Below are 22,821 nucleotides of genomic sequence, written 5' to 3' on the forward strand. Positions count from 1 at the left end.
TAAAATCGTATGATTTCAAAAAAAGTTACCTGTTCGATGTTCCTCCAACAAGAGGGAACAATTCATGTATTGTTGTTGCGGTGTCCACACATAGCTATTGGTCCACATTATCCCGCTAAACTAACCGAGCCTGTACACTTGATAGCGGTAAATCGCCGCGTGCCGCTTAGGTCGCCCATTTCGCTTCTGGGCGAGCTGGTAGCATGTTCAATTATGCATAAAAAAAATCAGCATTGCAAGTTTGTATGAAGGTCTGGTTATTAAATGGGTACATAGTTCAATAGTAATATCCTCTAAAATACTCTGGTGACAAACACACTTTGCTGCCCAATTGCCCACATGGCTGGGAGAACATATTCAACTAAGTCAATATGTTACATTTCAAAAATGTTTTTAAAAAACGATGTATTATTAGCTAATTAGCTACAGTGCAGGGTCAAAACTGCTAAATGAGCTAGCTAGCTAACAACAGTTGAAGTTTACATACACCTTAGCCAAATACATTTAAACTCAGTTTTTCACAATTCCTGACATTTAATCGTTGTATAAATACCCTGTCTTAGGTCAGTTAGGATGACCTTATTTATTTTAAGAATGTGAAATGTCAGTAATAGTAGTGTGATTTATTTCAGCTTTTATTTCTTTCATCACATTCCCAGTGGGTCAGAAGTTAACATACACATTGTTTAACATGGGTCAAACGTTTTGGGTAGCCTTCCACAAGCTTCCCACAATAAGTTGGGTGAATTTTGGCCCATTCCTCCTGACAGAGCTGGTGTAACGGAGTCAGGTTTGTAGGTCTCCTTGCTCGCGCACACTTTTTCAACTCTGTCCACAAATTTTCTATAGGATTGTGGTCAGGGCTTTGTGATGGCCACTCCAATACCTTGACTTTGTCAAGCGATTTTGCCACAACTTTGGAAGTATGCTTGGGGTCATTGTCCATATGGAAGACCCATTTGCTACCAAGCTTTAACTTCCTGACTGATATCTTGAGATGTTGCCTCAATATATCCACATCATTTTCCGTCCTCATGATGCCATCTATTTTGTGAAGTGTACCAGTCCCTCCTGCGGCAAAGCACCCTCACAACATGATGCTGCCACCCCTGTGCTTCATGGTTGGGATGGTGTTCTTCGGCTTGCAAGCCTCCCCCTTTTCCTCCAAACATAACGATGGTCATTATGGCCAAACAGTTGTATTTTGTTTTCAGACCAGAGGACATTTCTACAAAAAGTATGATCTTTGTCCATGTGCAGTTGCAAACCATAGTCTGGCTTTTTTTATGGCGGATTTGGAGCAGTGGCTTGTTCCCTGCTGAGCGGCCTTTCAGGTTATGTCGATATAGGACTTGATTTACTGTGGATATAGATACTTTTGTACCTGTTTCCTCCAGCATCTTCACAAGGTCTTTTGCTGATGTTCTGGGATTGATTTGCACATTTCGCACCAAAGTACATTTCATCTTTAGGAGAAAGAATGCATCTCCTTCCTGAGCAATAGGACGGCCGCGTGGTCGTATGGTGTTTATAATTGCATATTATTGTTTGTACAGATGAATGTGGTACCTTTAGGCATTTGGAAATTGCTCCCAAGGATGAACCAGACTTGTGGAGGTCTACATTTTTTCCCGAGGTCTTGGCTGATTTCTTTTGATTTTCCTATGATGTCAAGCAAAGAGGCACTGAGTTTGAAGGTAGGCCTTGAAATGAATCCACAGGTACACCTCCAATTGACTCAAATGATGTCAATTAGCCTATCAGAAGCTTCTAAAGTCATGACATCATTTTCTACAATTTTCCAAGCTGTTTAAAGGCACAGTCAACTTACTGTATGTAAACTTCTGACCCACTGGAATTGTGATACATGTCATGCATAAAGTAGATGTCCTAACTGACTTGCCAACCCTATAATTTGTGAACAAGAAATTTGTGGAGTGGTTGAAAAACAAGTTTTAATGACTCCAACCTAAGTGTATGTAAACTCCCGACTTCAACTGTATCTAGCCAACTTCACATACTGTATAGATAATTAGCTAAGTGAATGAAATATCACCATCTACCTAACTTCATGTTGGGTGATATATTGGGTCATGGGTGCACCTCAGCCATGCTCAAGGTCCTAAACGATACCTTATCCGCCATCAATTAAAAACAATACTGTGCAGCCATGTTCATTGACCTTGCCAAGGCTTTCAACTCTGTCAATCACCACATCCTCATCAGGCAGACTCGGTAGCCTTGGTTTCTCAAATGATTGCCTCGCCTGGTTCACCAACTACTTCTTTGATAGAGTTCAGTGTGTCAAATCGGAGGGCCTCTTGTCTGGGCCTCTGGCAGTCTCTATGGGGGTGCCACAGGGTTCAATTCTTGGACCAACTCTCTTCTCTGTATACATCAATGATGTCACTCTTGCTGCTGGTGAGTCTCTGATCCACCTCTACGCAGATGACACCATTCTGTATACTTCTGGCCCTTCTTTGGACACTGTGTTAACAACCCTCCAGACAAGCTTCAATGCCATACAACTCTCCTTCCGTGGCCTCCAATTGCTCTTAAATACAAGTAAAACTAAATGCATGCTCTTCAACCAACCGCTGCCTGTACCTGCCCACCCTTCCAACATCACTACTCTGGATGGTTATGACTTAGAATATGTGGACAACTACAAATACCTAGGTGTCTGGTTAGACTGTAAACTCTCCTTCCAGACTCACATCAAACATCTCCAATCCAAAGTTAAATCTAGAATTGGCTTCCTATTTCGCAACAAAGCATCCTTCACTCATGCTGCCAAACATACCATCCTACCGATCCCCGACTTGGCGATGTCATTTACAAAATAGCCTCCAATACCCTACTCAATAAATTGGATGCAGTCTATCACAGTGCCATCCGTTTTGTCACCAAAGCCCCATATACTACCCACCACTGCGACCTGTACGCTCTCGTTGGCTGGCCCTCGCTTCATACTCGTCGCCAAACCCACTGGCTCCAGGTCATCTACAAGACCCTGCTAGGTAAAGTCCCCCCTTATCTCAGCTCGCTGGTCACCATAGCAGCACCCACCTGTAGCACGCGCTCCAGCAGGTATATCTCTCTGGTCACCCCCAAAACCAATTCTTCCTTTGGCCGCTTCTCCTTCCAGTTCTCTGCTGCCAATTACTGGAACGAACTACAAAAATCTCTGAAACTGGAAACACTTATCTCCCTCACTAGCTTTAAGCACCAGCTGTCAGAGCAGCTCACAGATTACTGCACCTGTACATAGCCCATCTATAATTTAGCCCAAACAACTACCTCTTCCCCTACTGTATTTATTCATTTTTGCTCCTTTGCTCCCCATTATTTCTATCTCTACCTTGCACATTTTTCCACTGCAAATCTACCATTCCAGTGTTTTACTTGCTATATTGTATTCACTTCGCCACCACAGCCTTTTTTTTGCCTTTATCTCCCTTATCTCACCTCATTTACTCACATTGTATATAGACTTATTTTTCTACTGTATTATTGACTATGTTTGTTTGTTTGTGTAGGCTATTCCTAGAAGTGAAGATGGAGATAATAGTAACATAATATTCAGTGGGGTGTAATTTGACTATAATTTAGTCTGTTTCTTGTGAGGTTTTCTGTCCTCAGATAAAGAGGGCTATGAAATCCTGTCTACATATGAAGAGGTCCCAATGAAGAGCAGTGGTTCTCAGTCCTGGTCCTGGGGACTCAAAGGGGTGCACAGCTGATTCAAATGATCACCTCATCATCAAAGCTTCAAGTAGTATTTGTGTATTCATTTGTGATGCTATCCTTGATAAGATCCTGTTATTGTCACATACTACACATGCGTGTGCCCATGCATCTATCAATCCAATGTTATCATGAGTTGTTATCAGGGATATTATTATAATCCACAATGACCTGGTGATGTAAAAGTCTAATAATTACATTGTCTTCCATATTCCTACAGATACCTTGTAACTGGAGATTCCTTAAACGATTGCCTCCAGTTAACGTGTAGGGCACTGCAAGGTTGGGTGACCAGGGTCACCTGGGACTGCCTCCTGGAGGAATTCAGCTGTGTGAAGGCTACCTATGTCCTGCATAACTACATGAGGATGGACACGAGGACCAGGAGGGAATCTGCAGCTCACCTCCGTGTGCCAGAGGAGAAGTCCGCTGCTCTGCAGGATGTTTCAAGGATGGGGTTCATCAACGCAGCAAGAGAGGCAATCTGTGTGCGGGAGATCTTCACCTCCTACTTTTTCGAAAAGCTGTTCTCTAACACCATAGACTACACTATGCACAGCCAAAGGCTCTTTTAAGAGCCATTCACATTGCAATAAGAATATTCTTCCATTTACTTAACTATGTCAACTGCAGTTATTCAGTTCCCCATTTCTCTCCCTTTGATTTCTACTTCTCAGGTGATGGTGCTGTTTAGGTAAGGGTGTGATGTCTGTACAAAAACAAAACAGGCTATTTTAAATCACCCATATTGACAAAATGTAGAACAAGTAGACACCCTATAACCCACACCGACACACTCATGTATCAATCTGATTGATGGATTGTGTTGTGGAGTAATGTGGCTCCTTCCACCTTCATAGAATAGGCAAGACGGTCAACCATGGAGAATAGTAAGACACTTCATTATTTCTATAACTACGCTATATTGTTTTACATCGTGTGTCCGTTCATGTTTTTCAGCATAAAGAACTCTGCCGCCACTTAGTGTGGTGTGGACACCAGGTGAGGCCACACCTAGATTCCTGTTGAACACGGTCTCTTTTAACTACTTTATTTTCTCAATAACAGTCTCTCTCCTTAACTTCATCCTTCTCTCTTCACCCTAAATCCTCTAGGTTATATCAGCTGTGTCGGTGAACCCCTCCTGCATTGGAACTGGCTACATAGAGGCCACAGCATGATCAGAGGTGAGAGGTCACTTGGTCAGGTCAACATGAAGTATTATTAAAGAGATACTTTACATTGAAATACAGATAGAGATGCAGTAGTCCCAGAGTTAATGATCCAAGGTCAGTTTTGCACCTCATGATTATTATGACTAACAATGTTAGAATAAAAAAATAAAAACAAGGCTTAAACATGCTGTCTGTCTCCATCTGTCTCTTGTCTGCAGATATGTTTTGATGTGAGATGATGCCAACCCGCAGACCTATCATTGCCACCTCACCCACTTTTAAGATAGCCTTTGGGCTGACTAGAGACACTATTATGTAATTGTGATGAACTGAGAGAATATTTGGGTTGCACTGTGATTCATTAATCATATGCTGCCTTCCCTGCTCCTATGTTCTTACCTCTTTCCCTTTCTGACTTTTGCACCTCTCTCGCCACCTCTTTCTTCATCTGTTTTTATAATGCACAAGAGATGTGCATTGAAGTACAGATTGAACTTGTATTTATAATGCATTTTGGTACAAGTCTCTACAGGTTTGGATTTTCTAAATTCATATACTTTCGTAAACCCCAAAGGGGGACATTAGAAAATGTCTGTCTACATAGTTATGTTCGCTACCTCCAAAAGTAGTCAGATATGGTTCTTAGGCAGTCTGATGCTGCAGTTTGATCCAGCCTGATCCGGTTTTGTCCCACATCACAGTGGATCTGTTGTGGCATCCGTGTCCTGGAAAAGTTATCTGTGGTGATGGCCGACCCTCCCTGTGACATCCACATGGGGCTGCCCTATGGAACTCTGACGGACATCGAGATAAGGAAGCTCCACACCCCCTTCCTCCAGGACGATGGCCTCCTTTTCCTCTGGGTGACAGGCAGGTACCTCCACTACCTCCACCAATCAGATATGAGTGGAATAGTGTGTTACTAATCGACCAATCAGCTGCCAGGAGAGCAGTACATGCTAATGAACATGCACTACAGCAGAAAGGGTCTGACAGAGCGGTTTAATGATAGAAGCCTTAAACTCCTGATTTTAGATTATGTTGATTGGTGCTTTAACATATTTCACTTAGAATTTACAATAGACTGTTTTAATCTCCATGTTTCTCCCTAGCTCTTTTCTTTAGGGCTATGGCGTTGTGTGTAGAATGTGTTTCTTTTGGGGTGAGTCTCTTTATTCATCAAACTTTGTGACAGTTGACTTACTTACTGGCCCAATCTGACTGTGGGTCTTCCCCTTGCTTTCTCTCGTAGCTATGAGTGTGTTGATGAGATCATTTGGTTGAAGACCAACCAGTTACAGCAATTTTTGGTGTGTATTGTGATATGTTGTGCGGCATCATACCTCTTATCTGAGTCTGGGCTTAGCTTTGGGCAGTTTGGTGCAGTCAGTTGTGTGTATTTACTGTTATTATGGTGTGTGTGTACACACAAGTGTATTGATGTGTGTTTCTCCTCAGGTAGGTGTGACTTAAAGCCCCCAGGGATTCAAGAGGGCTGGACTGTAATGTCATTGTGGCCAAGGTCAGGGGTCAAACACAATGAATCCATTTGATGTGACATTCCCATCCCAAGAGCCCTGATTTTGTTTTAACTCAACCCTTTCCTATATCTCCCTCTTTGTCTCTACCTCTCTCTTTCTCCTATCTTTGGTGCATTCCATCAACCACAAGCCAAATGAGATCTGTGGGATGATTGATACTTTCACCTGGTACCCAGGAGATTGAGCTCTCTGGCAGACCTCACAATGTCCAACTCAACTTGTATGTGTCTCTGTATTTATTGTATGTCGCTATTTCTCTCTCTCTCTCTGTGTCTCTCTCTCTGTGTATCTCTCTCTCTCTCTCTCTCTCTCTCTCTCTCTCTCTGTCTCTCTCTCTCTCTGTCTCTCTCTCTCTCTCTCTCTCTCTCTCTCTCTCTCTCTCTCTCTCTCTGTCTCTCTCTCTCTCTCTCTCTCTGTCTCTCTGTCTCTGTCTCTCTCACTCTCTGTCTCTCTCTCTCTCTCTGTCTCGCTCTCTCTGTCTCTCTCTCTGCGTCTCTCTCTCTCTCTGTCTCTCTCTCTCTCTCTCTGTCTCTGTCTCTGTCTCTCTCTCTCTCTGTCTCTCTGTCTCTCTCTCTCTGTCTCTCTCTGTCTCTGTCTCTCTCTCTCTCTCTCTCTCTCTCTGTCTCTCTCTCTGTCTCTCTCTGACTCTCTCTCTCTCTGTTTCTCTCTCTGACTCTCTCTCTCTCTCTCTCTGGGTAACTCTTGCTAATCAATTGGAGGGCATGCACCTAAGATATCTCTTGAACCCTAATCACCTCTTGGACCTTGATGTCGTGGCTCGCTTCAGGAAGTGCCACACAGACGGAGTCATTTGCAAACCAAAGAACATGTAGAGAGTCGTCTGTCGGACTGTCTTCAGTTTATTCATCTTTTTGTACCAATTACAATATTTTGTAATGAATAAGGTTGAAAGAAAAATATCTTCATTAGATATTTGCACATTTCACAATATTAAGCTCAATGAATGAACCAAAACATTTTAGTATGCAAATTATTTGTTGTATTACATTTGTTAGTAGTACATTTCAGCCATTCCCATTACAACAAGAATAAAGTAAAATGTTGGGATCTTTGATTTCCATTCAAATGGTTGAACATTGGGCAAATCATCAATGTTTTTGTTACCATTATTGGGGATTGCATACAGTGCTTTCACAAAGTATTCTCACCCCTTGACTTTCTCCACATTTTGTTGTTACAAAGTGGGATTACAATTGATTAAATTGTCATTTTTGTCAACAGTACGCAAAATACTCTGTCAAAGTGGAAGAAAATTTAAACAATGTTTTTTATTAATGGAAAATCAAATATTTAGATAAGTATATCAACCCCCGAAGTCAATTCATGTTTGACTCACCTTTGGCAGTGATCACAGCTGTGAGTCTTTTTCTTGGTAAATGTCCAAGAGCTTTGAAACCTGGATTGTATACTATTCCTGATTTCAGTCTGCTTTCCAACAGATACTGGGAGACAAATCCACCTTTCAGCAGGACAATAAACCTAAAACGGAAGGCTAAATATACGCTGGCGATACTTAGCAAGACGACATTGAATGTTCCCGAGTGGCCGAGTTACAGTTTTGACTTAAATCATCTTGAAAGTGTACGGCATGACAAATGTATTGTGGAATAAGTACTATGTTGATCCATCCTCAGTTTCCTATCACAGCCATTGAACTCCAACTGGTTTAAAATCACCATTGGCCTCATGGTGAAATCCCTGAGCGGTTTCCTTCCTCTCCGTCAACTGAGTTGGTGACTGGGTGTATTGATACACCATCCAAAGTGTTATTAATAACTTCCCCACGCTCAAAAGGATATTCAAATTATTATTTTTCGCCACTAACCAATTGGTGCCCTTCGTGAGGTATTGGAAAACCTCCCATGTCTTTGTGGTTGAAATTCACTGCTCGACTGAGGGACCTCACAGAAAGTTGTATGTGTGGTGTACAGTGATGAGGTAGTCATAAAGAAAAGTTACACTTATTGCACACAGGATGTCTGACTTGTTTGTATTCCTGAAGTTATTTCAAATGCTTTGAAGACTTAACTCAGAACAGTTCAGCTTTTCATTTTTAATTAATTTGTAAAAATGTCTAAACATAAATCCACTTTGACATTATGGGGTATTGTGTAAAGACCAGTGACACCAAATCTACATTTCATTTTAAATTCAGGTCGTAACAACAAAATGTGGAAAAAGTCCAGATTCTTCTCACCAAACCCCCAGAAGTGGTGTCAGTGAGATGCTATTACCTCATCACTCATACAACTATTTCTCAATTTGTATCTAGAACTTAGATTTCTACAAACACAACACAATTACAAGTGGGGGGGGGGATGACATGTCCTTAAACTAGTATGTGAAGCATCTGTTGACTTTCTGGTCACTTCATTGATGTTCCCCAGAAGATTTCATGAGAAGTCAGTCAAGGTAAAAGCTGCATGTGAGATGGAGAGGGCAATGCTGCCAAATAAAGTGTAGACTCAGTCAGTTAGGCAGGGCACTACTAGAAGATCGCTGGCACCAAAATTCATTTCACCTTGGAAATGTTTCAAAAGGCACTCTCGCACATCTGAGCTATCTTTGTTGCAGGTGCTTGGTAACTGCTGAATAAAGTGAGGGGGGGAAAGAAGAAACCCGCACACTGCTCTTTATTAAACTTTACGTATCGGCCTCGAGGCCTTCGTCAAAGCTTTGGAAATGTTTAAATTAAGTTTTTTTTAAAGGCACAAACTCTGAAACTCATTACTGTCTTTATCAGCTAATCTGATCAAATCTAGTTACCATGTTTTTCTCAGCAAGTGAGGACACTGTCAGGATATTTTTTTTAAAAGCCTGTATTTAAAGTTGGGAGTGCTTACATTCTTACGCACGCAATCCACACATGTACATTATGATATTGTTGTATGGTGGTATTATACATTTTGCATTGTAGGTATCTATTGGTGTAATAATGTTATATGATGTACTGTTTTATCTTTTATGTGTGATTTAAGTGCCTTAATGTGTTTGGACTCCAGGAAGAGTAGCTGTTGCCTTGGTAGCAGCTAATGGGGATCCCTAACACATACAAATCATATTCTCCAGCTAGTATTTTAAAGACACTTGTTTGCAGTTTGTGGTCTTTTACCTGGCCCTAGACCAAACCAAGCCAGTAATTTACACCCCAACACACACATTGGAAAAAAGGAACGTAGAAATAAAAAGGGTGGGCAGAAAAACAAAAGGAAAATAATGCACTTAGTATGATAACATTGTAAACATTTCTACATTACATTTCTCCACCTCCACTAGCTACATTAGCAGTGCATTTAGTCTTTCTCTGTAGTGAAGAACTCAATCTGCTGTGATATATTCCTCCTTTCACAGTCATCTCTGAAGGGAGAGTTGAGAACGATGTATTTATGCACCACTGAGTAGGTGAAGTCTCAGTCCTTTGCATTCAACTTCTGCCCCATTCCCCGTTCTGTTGAGCTAGAATAATGGCTGCCATATAATGGAGGGGTGAGAGTTCATTTTTCGGGGTGGTGATGATGATGATTGGACAAGCCCAGGTAGTCCCTCCCTGATTCAGTCTATATTCTTTCATTTGATGCCTAATGAACACTACCCAGGCTGTCGAGGCTGCTCTTACTCAGCAGGTTGCGTCCACTGCGTTGAAGTTGCTGTCCATCTGGTGTCTAAAGGAGAGGCGAGCCTTGGTGGAGAAGTAGATCTGGGATCCACTCAGGCTGCTACCGCCCTCGCCCTGGCTACCACACGACACCGTAGACGACAGGCGAGGCTTCATCTCCTCTCTGGGGACTGGAGGGACGGAGCGAGGTGGCATAAGATGAGGCGACGAAGAGAGAAGACAGCGGGTTTATTGAACCGCTAGCACACAACGTTTTAGAATCTTTTCTTTGGCATGTCTATACATGTCTACATTGTATGGGATTATTTGATAATGCGATTTATCATAGCTAATGGTATGAATGATCCCTCAGGCATCTTTAAAGTAATGCAAATATAACATGACATGCACTGATTTGACATTCTAATAATATAAACATCTAATAGAAGATATACATTAGGAAGTTACGGGTGGAATTAATGAGCAAATTATTGATTGACAGTTATAGTATTGGGAGGTTGACATTATGGACTACTATTAGCAGAGCCCCAAGCATTTCTTTAACACGACCTAACTGACAATTCCTGGTTATATCAGATCACTTGTTTCAACATGTATTCCAATATACTGTGTGTTTGATAATCATGAGTGCAGCCTTGGGAAGTTATTCTGACATAATGATAATGTATGTAATAGTGTATGTAATGGAATGGATAACTGTTATATGCATAAACTGTTAAATGCATATTTTGGGGTGGCAGGGAAGCCTAGTGATTAGAGTGTTGGACCAGTAACTTGAAGGTTGCAAGTTCAAACCCCCGAGCTGACAAGGTACACATCTGTCGTTCTGCCCCAGAACAGGCAGTTAACCCATTGTTCCTAGGCCGTCATTGAAAATAAGAATTTGTTCTTAACTGACTTGCCTAGTTAAATAAAGGTTAAATAAAAATAAAATACTATGAAATGGAAGTAGTTCTCTCACCTGCAGGTGGGGGGCACTGTTTAGCCTTGCATCGTTCCTTACAGCGTCTGTACCAGGAGAAGCACTTGAGGACCTTCACACCCATGCCTGGAGCGGAGGTCTGAGAGAGAGAGATTTAAATAAATACTTTACTATTTTTGAATTGCTATCTTGTAGTTGCACAGCTTTTACACATCAGCTTTGTCTTAATTGCCAAGGCATTTGTTTGTTTGGAATTACTTCTTAGAATCAATTACTCATTTCAAATCACAAGATAACATATCAACCCACAACCACAAATAACTCTTAGCCAACTGATTAGCCTGGACTTGATAACAGAAAACAATTATTAACAACAACAAAAACACGGCCATCTGCTATCAATTAACCTTTATTAACCAGACAATACTGAGACGATGTGTCTTTATCTCATCATCACTCACAGGGTTGCTATAATGGCATTAGTCCGGTCTAGTACACTAATCCAGTGGAATTAATAATGGAATTAGTCCAGTAATGTCACTGTGAGGGGACAAAAAAAATATGAAATGACCTGATGTTACCGCGATGACTGAGGAGGCTTAGCTAATCTCTGTTTTGTCTCTTGTCGACAGTAGACGAGCATTCACACAAACACACATACAGTTGAAGTCAGAAGTTTACATACACCGAAGACAAGTACCTTTAAACTCAGTTTAACAATTCCTGACATTTAATCCTCGTAAAAAATTCCCTGTTTTAGGTCAGCTAGGACCACCACTTTATTTTAAGAATGTGAAATGTCAGGATAATAGTAGAGAGAATGATTTATTTCAGCTTTAATTCCTTTCATCGCATTCCAAGTGGGTCAGAAGTTAACATACACTCAATTATCATTTGGTAGCATTGCCTTTAAATTGTTTAACTTGGGTAAAATGTGTTTTGGGTAGCCTTCCACAAGCTTCCCACAATAAGTTGGGTGAATTCTGGCCCATTCCTCCTGACAGAAGTGATGTAACCGAGTCAGGTTTGTAGGCCTCCTTGCTCGCACACGCTTTTTCAGTTCTGCCCACAAATTTTCTATAGGATTGAGGTGGGCCACTCCAATACCTTGACTTTGTCATCCTTAAGCCATTTTGCCACAATTTTGGAAGTATGCTTGGGGTCATTGTCCATTTGGAAGACCCATTTGCGACCAAGCTTTAACATCCTGACTGATGTCTTGAAATGTTGCTTCAATATATCCACATCATTTTCATGCCTCATGAAGCCATCTATTTTGTGAAGTGCACCAGTCCCTCCTGCAGCAAAGCACCCCCACAACATGATGTCTCCCCCCGTGCTTCACGGTTGGGATGGTGTTCTTTGGCTTGCAAGCCTCGCTCTTTTTCCTCCAAACATAACGATGGTCATTATGGCCAAACAGTTCTATTTTTGTTTCATCAGACCAGAGGACATTTCTCCAAAAAGTACAATCTTTGTCCCCATGTGCAGTTGCAAACCGTAGTCTAGCTTTTTTTATGTCAGTTTTGGAGCAGTGGCTTCTTCCTTGCTGAGCGGCCTTTCAGGCTATGTCGATATAGGACTCGTTTTACTGTGGATATAGATACTTTTGTTCCTGTTTCCTCCGGAATCTTCACAAGGTCCTTTGCTGTTGTTCTGGGATTGATTTGCACATTTCGCACCAAAGTACGTTAATTCATGTCTCGGAGACAGAACGCGTCTCCTTCCTGAGCTGTTTGACGGTTGCGTGGTCCCATGGTGTTTATACTTGCGTACTATTGTTTGTACAGATGAACGTGGTACCTTCAGGCGTTTGGAAATTGCTCCCAACGATGAACCAAACTTGCGGAGGTGTTGACATTGGCTGATATCTTTTGATGTTCCCATGATAAGCAAAGAGGCACTGAGTTTGAAGGTAGGCCTTGAAATACATCCACAGGTACACCTCCAATTGACTCAAATGATGTCAATTAGCCTATCAGAAGCTTCTAAAGCCATGACTATCATCTACAATTTTCTAAGCTGTTTAAAGGCACAGCCAACTTAGTGTATGTAAACTTCTGACCCACTGGAATTGTGATGCAGCGAGTTATAAGTGAAACAATCTGTCTGTAAACAATTGTTGGAAAAATGACTTGTGTCATGCACAAAGTAGATGTCCTAACCGACTTGCTGAAACTATAGTTTGTTAACAGGACATTTGTGGAGTGGTTGAAAAAACGAGTTTCAATGGCTCCAACCTAAGTATGTAAACATCCGACTTCAACTCTATGTACACACACACACACCTCCTTTGATAATCCAGCAGTTGGACTTCAATGGGCTACAGCAGATAGCTAAAAGGGCTCATTAAAGCCTTGGATGGAATTACACAGAGGTCACATGACACATACAACACAGACAGGATAAGAGAGGGCAGGCAAATCATGCCATAAAGTATTGTAGGTGCTTAGAGAGATATAATGTTCTGTGGTGTTACCCAAGTCACGTCAAGTCTGTTACTTGTAGGTGTCAATCAAGTCATGTCATATAGCCCTGAATTAATTTACATACTAATGCTCTCGGCATTCAGCTAGGTAGTCAGTAGGACTCTCAAATGGATTTTTGACATGTAGTACCTGTATTTGCATTGTAAATGTATACATTGATAAATGTATGCAGGCTAACTGAATACTTTGACTGTATAGATCCATTACAGCTATGCCCATGGCAGTCTATATGTCTTACTCAGCCCTTTTCCACACCATCTAAACAAAAATATGAACGCAACATGAAAGTGTTGGTTTCCATGATTCACGAGATGAAATACAAGATCCCCGAGATGTTCCACACGCACGAAAAGCTTATTTCTCTCAAATTTTGTGCACAAATTTGTTTACATCCCTGTTAGTGAGCATTTCTCCTTTGCCAAGATAATCCATCCACCTGACAAGTGTGGCATATCAAGAAGTTGATTAAACAGCATGCACATTACACAGGTGCACCTTGTGCTGAGGACAACAGGCCACTCTAAAATGTGCAGTATTGTCACACAACACAATGCCACAGATGTCTAAAGTTTTGAGGGAGTGTGCAATTGGCATGCTGACTGCAGGAATGTCCACCAGAGCTGTTGCCAGAGAATAGAATGTTCCTTTCTCTACCATAAGCTGCCTCCAATGTCGTTTTAGAGAATTTAGCAGTACGTCCAACCGGCATCACAACCGGCAGGTTGTAACCACGCCAACACAGAACTTCCACATCTGGCTTCTTCACCTGCGGGATCGTTTGAGACCAGCCACCCGGAAAACTGATGAAACTGAGGTGTATTTCTGTCTGTAATAAAAAAGAAATTGTCGGAGAAAAACTCATTCTGATTGGCTGGGCCTTGCTCCCAAGTGTCTAGGTCTAGGCCATCCCAGGCCCAGTCATGGCTGTGCCCCTGCTCAGTCATGTGAAATCAATAGATTAGGGCCTAATGCATTTATTTAAATTGATTAATTTCCTTATATGAACTGTAAATCAGTAAAATTGTTGTTGTTGCACATTGTTGCAAATTGCATGTTGCGTTTACATTTTTGTTCAGTATAGTTTACAATTTGCATGTTATTCTTCCCAAAGCGTTAACATGTAGAGACAGGCTTTGTTGGCTTGGTGCACACTAACCACCCTACTTTCCTCTCATTGAAGTCACACACATACATGAGCCCGCACACAAACTACTTAGCTTCTCACTGAGGTCCCTGATTCGCCAGATGAGTCCTTTTGCATGTTTGCCTGGGTGAAGTGTTACAGATGGCTCGATATAAATGTAAAGGTCATTTTCCGATTGAGCCGACATACACGGTGAACGCTAACGTGGAAGATTCAAAAGTAGTGCATTTTGCCTTTACTAGTCCTGTATTAGCAGATTAATATAGCCGTCTGTAGCGGGCAACAACACAACATATATGGGGTCCCTTTGTCCTCAGCCATGAACTAATTGATTACAATTGAAATAGAGTCGAAAGGTTGTACTAAATTGATTCTGAAGAACTCTCTGGTAAAAACCTTTGAGCAGTCTTAGTTTTCAGTGTTGCCAGTATAGCTTTCTATTCCTTCTATTCCTCCTTCTGAAAATATGTCCCGTATTTGACTGACACTTTGATACTGCCACTTACCTTGTTCCACTGACCTCATGTTTGAAGGCACCGGAATAGAACAGAGAAATTGAATGACTCTCTATTGAAACAATCATATTGCTTTCTATTTTAAAACCTCTCATGGTCTTCCATCATCACAGATCTCCATTTAGCTCCCGCTCTGTGGCAACGTCAGGAGAGGGTGGCGGTGCTGCCAACAAATTGAGGCTTTCCTTGCAAGCCCATGACCACACATAACAGAAGCCTTTCACTGGACTCTGCTGCAAGTGCAGACATGCAATCTGTAGCAGAAAACCCTCTGACTGGCGTGGGTGTGTTTTGCTGTCCCTGCACACACAGGGACGAGCTAATTTCATAAAGACGTGACAGCTCTCTTACAGTCTGAGTGCCTTTGACTCCTAGGGGTCAGGCCAAGGTGGGGGACTCATATCAGTTTTCCACTCTGTCGAGAGTTAGTCACGATTAGTGAAAATAGCTTTCAAAAACAACTCTTCTCTCTCTCTCTCTCTCTCTCTCTTTCTACCCTTTCCCCCAACCCCTCTCTCGTTCTCTGGTATGGCTCTTATCCATATACAGACACAATGAACCCGTTATACTAAGTTAAATGTTGCTCGGCCAAGCTGTAGGAAGTTGTTCAGATAGACAGACGGATCAATTTAGCCACTTTGGAATTCCTAAGAGGGAAATAAGGAAATGGTTGAGTTTGTGATAGCACTGAGTTGAGTTAGGACATGGACTATAAAACATACCGTTGTTTTTTATTGTATGGTGTAGTGTACATGGGAGAGTGATGGAAAGAGAGCGGGATGGGCAGGAAAAATTAACAAATCAGCCTCGTAATGTAGAGCACACATTGGTCAGATTTCTTTTCCAGACCTTTCCATGAGCCAAAGCCTAATTCCTTCTTATTTCTGTAAAAACCCTGAAGAAGATCAAAAGCCTAAACGCGTTGTTTCTACTCTTTGCAATAAATAAGCTTTTTAAAATCTCATTCCATTTGTTCTACAAGTGTTGCTGAATCTCCCCTCTACTTCATGGGCCTAAATTTGCACAGAGATAATACATTCGTTGTGTATTAATGACCCACTCAAACACAGTCCTTTTCTCAATCTGGGTCACGCACACAAAATAGACGGTCAGTGGTGAGGAATTTTGGGCCCCGGTCATTACAGCATCTAGTACAGCGAGTCTTTGGCAAAGAACAGCAGTCTCAGGGCTTAGAGCAGAACAGCAAAACCAGTCCAGTGGAAGACAGAGAGAGAGAGAGAGAGAGAGAGAGAGAGAGAGAGAGAGAGACAGACACAGACAGAGACAGAGGGAGAGAGGGAGAGAGGGAGAGAGAGCGAGAGAGTGAGAGAGAAAAGGTTTGAGAGAAAGGGAGAAAAAGAGAGGGGGAAGAGAGAGACAGAGAGGGGATTGGAGAAGGAGAGAGCCTGAGAGGGTGGGAGAAAGTAGAACAGTGCCCACCTAAACAGCAGAGAGAGGGGGAAGGCTGGAATTGGGCTTTGGGCCTGTTTTCTGTGCAGGATCCTGCCAGGGCAGAGCACAGTGGTGACGTGAAGGACGTGCAGCTCTGAACCATGTGGTTTTACTAATACACACTGCCTGGTCATTGACTTATTCTGGCAGTTACTGATTGCTCAATATTGCTAAAATACTCATAGGTTGTCTTATTGCCCTATTATTTGTCATAGGGTGTGTGTGGATTTATCAAATCAAAGTTTATTGGTCACGTACACACTTTAGCAGATGTTATAGCAGTTGCAGTGAAATGCTTATATGTTAAACGCTTATATAGATATACCTATGTATACATATGACAGGTTACATACAGAACTATACACAGTAAACAACGTAAAACACACATTCTTCGTGTGTGTTTCTACTTGGAATGTAAAATGGTTTGCAGCATGTAACATAACCCGGAAAGTCAGAGTATATGAGCAAACTCTACAGAAATCTGATTTTCTGTTTTTCAACCTTTCCTATGTCCATTCCAAGTCTTCAGCCTCTTGGGAGACTTAGTGTCTGTCCCAAATGGCAGCCTATTCCCTATATAGTGTGCTACTTTTGACCAGGACCCATAGGGCTCAGGTCAAAAGTAGTGTACCATGTAGGGAAGAAGGTGATATTTGGGACACAGACTTAGAGAACTTGTGGCAGTGAGCCTGGGTCTGTAATAGAGCTCGCCAGCTTGTAGTCCTAAAAAATGGGAATGAGTTACGTTTGGTTTGTTCAGCCCTTCCTATGGGGAAAATTAATGGGGATAGAATAGGGTTTTGGAATAAACGCCGAAAATGAGGTCTTAGGTTAACACAGGCTTAGGAGATCTTATATATGTTTTGTTCTATGAGATAATATCAGTCAGTTAACATGACCTTTATGAATTATAAAAGGCTTTGTGCTTTTTTTTTAAAATGACATAAACGCTTCAAAACTCACCAAAAAAGGACGTTAGCTGATGAAGATAATATCATAGAACAAAACATATAAGATCAGCTAAGCCTGTGTTTACCACAGACACTATTTTCAGTGTTTTCATTTTCCCATAGACTTTGCCCAACAAATCATGGCAGAGTTAGTACCTACAAAAAGACGCCATTACTATTTCTCTCTATGCCCCTGAAAGAAGCAGGGCCCCTGCTCCCTTGGCACGATGACGCACATTTAGGCCTATTGGTGCCCAGTCTGCCCACTAACATTTAGAACCCTTACCCATCTCCAAAACAGCTATGGAAATGGGAAGTAATACTCAAACATGACTTTTCTTGCAGTTGTGTCAGATCGTTTTGCATAATTTCCCTCTGGCCATTTTCCAATGTTGAACAACGGTAGGCCTATGGAATTTTACCAAGGTTCCAGAAGAGGCCCCCCGACAGGTTGAATGAAGTGACAGAACAACAGAGCAATATGGGCTAATTGAAGCTTTCAATTAATCAGTGTATCACCGCTCTCTCTCTCTGCCCCCTTGTTCTCTCTAATATTTTAAAATACCCGGGTTAAATGCATGGGAGTGTGTTTTAATCCCTGTATTTGATTATTTTCAAATACATGCCAATACTTTCCAACTGTATTTCCAAATACAATATTCAACTACTTGTATTTTCAAATAAAAACTATCTGAATGCTTACTTTGAAATGTATGTGAAAAGTAATTGAGAAATTTCAAATAGTATTTGAACCCAGGTCTGGCAGTAACATCATTTGTTTCTGTTCAAACTGTTGGTCTGAAAGAGGAGTTGTGGGTGTAAATAATAAATAAAGGAGTTTTTGCATTTTCGTGGAAGAGGGTGTGCTAACACTGACAGGAAGTCTATTAATTAATACTCCCTTTTCGGTCTAAATAAAGTGTCACGCATAATATAAGTTGTTTGGAATCATCTGGAGTTGAGTAGGAAGGATTAGTTTGAACTAAGATAGCATTTTCTCATATCCATGCAGGCTCCATGTATCGCAGAGTTGGAGTGCCGATCCAGGGTCAGTTTAGCGAATGGACAGGGGGTGGCCTGATCCTAGATCAGCACTCTTACTCTGAGACACTTGAATACTGGGCCCAGGTCTAAATTATAAAAGCCAAATGAAGGCCCAATATCGAAGTCAACACTGAACAACAATATGACGCTTGCGTATTCTAGTCGTTACGCGTTGAACACACCAACAGCGAAATTGCGCTAAAAATAGTACGCAGCATCGTCTGGATTTGTATGCAACTAAAGTTCAACATGTACCTTCTGTTACCATTTATGTCAAGCCGTCTATGCATACAGTTTGACGCATACGTTCATAACATCCAATGTATGCACCACACCAAACGCACTGCAACTGCCTCTGCAACGCAATGCTGCAAGTCAAACGCAGAGTTTCATTGGAAATGAATGTAATTCCGGTGTACCAAAATGCTTACTACAGGCACACTGTACAGCAAGCCTACAACTCTCATGGGACACTCCCACCCAGACACACCTCCTACAGCCAAGTAAACAGCCACACAGCCCCCCTCCCTCTCTATCTCCGAGGCAAGTTACACTTTTCCATAACGTTTAGGCTACTATTTGTCTGTATGTGTTGTGTCCAACCCTCTATTCTGCTTTAAATTCATTAATAATCTCCTCAAAAGTGTACTGCAGTAAAATAACAATACTGTTCTTATTTATTGAAATTGTAGCTTATGATAAAAGTATGAAAGTCTGTCATTTAAAAACACAAATTTTAACCTTAAAATAAGCACAATAACCTACCTGATCAGTTGCAACCTTGCAGATCTGGAAGTAAAATGTGCAATTTTCAATTAGGATACCTATACAGCCGAATCGAATTATTGGTTCCAATTCAATGGTGATTTCACCATTTGCAACTTTGCTTGTTCCACTTTCTGATGTCAGTTCTGCTAACTAAATGCGACCTCCACAAGACTCGGCGCGAGGCGGGCGTTTTATACCGATTGCTAGGTTGATCCTTGCACTGCACTAGATGGCAACATGGAAAGGTTTGTGGAGCGCATGGAGAGCCTGAACTTTAAATAGCTCATCCCTGTGGCCCGAGACACGCCTCCCTCACTACCTCCCTCCTTTTCTCAATGTGGTCTTCAACAGTCTATAACAAGTCACAGTTTAGTCACACACAGACAGTAGCAGTGTTTCGGTCAGTAGACCTACTGGATAGTTAGGGATTAGAGGGTGGATATAATTCATTTGGATTTGACACAATTAACAAATAAAGCTGAGAAGATTATAATGACCTAGAGGAGTGAATTGGTGATCTGTGAATAAATGACTGGAGGGATGAATGAATGAACATGGGAATAAAATAGAACAGTACATAGCATGAGACAAAGCGAGAAAGAGAGATCACAAAGTCTCTCGCTCTCCTTCTTCCATGACGAATAAGATTTTCGACAAACGTCAGAGAGATCGTGTACGTATGTGCCTGCATTAACATACCCCTATACCCCCTGGCCTAAACAGATGTAGGATCTTAATTTTAGACAGTTTGCTACAGCAGGAAAATAATCCTGCAGCAACCGGAATTGTAAGGGAAAATCATGTCAAATTTCAAAGTGGAAATTACAAACTTCAGAAGCCTTTTTAAACCTCAAATACACTATAAGTTGAACATTTCCTGCATTGCATGAATGTTTTCCTGCAGCAAGGTGATCAGATTAAGATCCTATATCTGTACCCACTCATCGGACCAAGTCATTTCCTTTCAGCTGATTCACAACTGTCCCAGTAAGCACGGACAGGTTGGTTGAGTTTGCTCCCGTCCTTGTTTCCAGGAATTCTATGGTCTTGTAACAGCTGTTTGAAGAAGTGGACCAAAGCGCAGCGTGGTAAGTGTTCATGATATTTTAATAGAACTCCGGCCGCAAAACCTAATCCTACAGGGGAGGGTCTGGGTGGGCATCTATCCGCGGTGGCGGCTCTGGTGCGGGATGTGGACCCCACTCCACTTTAGGCTTGGCCCACTTAGGTGGCGCCTCTGGAGCGGGGACCCTCGCAGCCGACCCCGGACTGGGGAACCTCGCCGCGGGCCCCGGACAGGAGGGCGACCCTGGCAGCTCCGGACAGGACGCAGGCACAGGACGCAGGCACAGGACTCACCAGGCTGAGGAGACCTACTGGAGGCCTGGTCCTTGGAGGAGGCACAGTATAGACCGGGCTGTGGGGGAGCACTGGAGATCTGGTGCGTAGCCTTGGCACCACTCTTCCAGGCTGAATGCCCAGTCTAGCCCGGCACGTGCGGGGAGCTGGAACAGGCCGCACTGGGTTCTCCTGGCGAACTGGGGAAACCCTGCTTAGAGCCGGCGCAGGATATCCTGGCCCGAGGAGACACACTGGCGGTCTGGAGAGCAGGGCTGGCACAATCCGTCCTGGCTGGATCCTCACCCTAGCCCGGCAGAAGCGGAGAGCTGGGATGTAGCGCACCGGGCTAAGAACGTGTACTGGAGACACCATGCGCTCCACCACACAACACGGTGCCTGACCAGTACGACGCCCGCCACGGTAAGCTACGGGGAGTTGGCAGAGTCAGTTTGGAGACCTGAGCCAACTCCCTGTGTGCCACCCCCAAAAAACATTTTTTGGGGGGCTGCCTCTTGGGCTTCCTTGCCAGCCGTGTTCCCTCGTAATGTTGCCGCTCAGCCTTAGCTGCCTCCAGTTCCTCCTGTGGACGGCGATACTCCCCACCCTGCCTCCAGTTCCTGCTGTGGACGGCGATACTCCCCAGCCTGCCTCCAGTTCCTCCTGTGGACGGCGATACTCCCCAGCCTGCCTCCAGTTCCTCCTGTGGACGGCGATACTCCCCAGCCTGCCTCCAGTTCCTCCTGTGGACGGCGATACTCCCCAGCCTGCCTCCAGTTCCTCCTGTGGACGGCGATACTCCCCAGCCTGCCTCCAGTTCCTCCTGTGGACGGCGATACTCCCCAGCCTGCCTCCAGTTCCTCCTGTGGACGGCGATACTCCCAGCCTGCCTCCAGTTCCTCCAGTGGACGGCGATACTCCCCAGCCTGCCTCCAGTTCCTCCTGTGGACGGCGATACTCCCCAGCCTGCCTCCAGTTCCTCCTGTGGACGGCGATACTCCCCAGCCTGCCTCCAGTTCCTCCTGTGGACGGCGATACTCCCAGCCTGCCTCCAGTTCCTCCTGTGGACGGCGATACTCCCCAGCCTGCCTCCAGTTCCTCCAGTGGACGGCGATACTCCCCAGCCTGCCTCCAGTTCCTCCTGTGGACGGCGATACTCCCCAGCCTGCCTCCAGTTCCTCCTGTGGACGGCGATACTCCCCAGCCTGCCTCCAGTTCCTCCTGTGGACGGCGATACTCCCCAGCCTGCCTCCAGTTCCTCCTGTGGACGGCGATACTCCCCAGCCTGCCTCCAGTTCCTCCTGTGGACGGCGATACTCCCCAGCCTGCCTCCAGTTCCTCCTGTGGACGGCGATACTCCCCAGCCTGCCTCCAGTTCCTCCTGTGGACGGCGATACTCCCCAGCCTGCCTCCAGTTCCTCCTGTGGACGGCGATACTCCCCAGCCTGCCTCCAGTTCCTCCTGTGGACGGCGATACTCCCCAGCCTGCCTCCAGTTCCTCCTGTGGACGGCGATACTCCCCAGCCTGCCTCCAGTTCCTCCTGTGGACGGCGATACTCCCCAGCCTGCCTCCAGTTCCTCCTGTGGACGGCGATACTCCCCAGCCTGCCTCCAGTTCCTCCTGTGGACGGTGATACTCCCCAGCCTGCCTCCAGTTCCTCCTGTGGACGGCGATACTCCCCAGCCTGCCTCCAGTTCCTCCTGTGGACGGCGATACTCCCCAGCCTGCCTCCAGTTCCTCCTGTGGACGGCGATACTCCCCAGCCTGCCTCCAGTTCCTCCTGTGGACGGTGATACTCCCCAGCCTGCCTCCAGTTCCTCCTGTGGACGGCGATACTCCCCAGCCTGCCTCACGGATCTCCTCCCATGTCCAGAAGTCCATTACACCACTCTGCTTGGTCCTTTGGTGGTGGGTAGTTCTGTAACGGCTGTTTGAAGAAGTGGACCAAAGCGCAGCGTGGTAAGTGTTCATGATATCTTAACAGAACTGAACACTGAATAACAACAAAGAGAACGAACAAAACCGAAACAGTTCTGTCTGGTGCAGACACAAAAACAAAAAACAACTACCCACAAAACACAGGTGGGAAAAGGCTACC

General features: G+C 43.7%; 1 protein-coding gene across 2 annotated transcripts; it reads right to left on the minus strand.

Moving 5' to 3' along the window:
• Positions 1-7,307: 7,307 nt before the first annotated feature.
• LOC135516249 (uncharacterized protein C17orf114-like) lies at positions 7,308-19,640 on the minus strand. Of its 2 annotated transcripts, none has more exons than XM_064940399.1 (3): positions 19,382-19,640; positions 11,062-11,161; positions 7,308-10,270 (listed from the first exon to the last, which is right to left on the minus strand). In XM_064940399.1, exons 2-3 carry the CDS (start codon positions 11,144-11,146, stop codon positions 10,101-10,103), a joined length of 255 nt encoding a protein of 84 aa, XP_064796471.1. In that variant the 5' UTR covers positions 11,147-11,161; positions 19,382-19,640; the 3' UTR covers positions 7,308-10,100. The 2 variants fall into 2 exon arrangements, with proteins under 2 accessions (XP_064796471.1, XP_064796472.1); XM_064940400.1 differs by lacking the exon at positions 19,382-19,640 and adding an exon at positions 15,162-15,399.
• Between the last annotated feature and the right edge of the window lie 3,181 nt (positions 19,641-22,821).

Source organism: Oncorhynchus masou, chromosome 27 (assembly GCF_036934945.1).
Source record: "Oncorhynchus masou masou isolate Uvic2021 chromosome 27, UVic_Omas_1.1, whole genome shotgun sequence".
Lineage (NCBI taxonomy): Eukaryota > Metazoa > Chordata > Actinopteri > Salmoniformes > Salmonidae > Oncorhynchus > Oncorhynchus masou.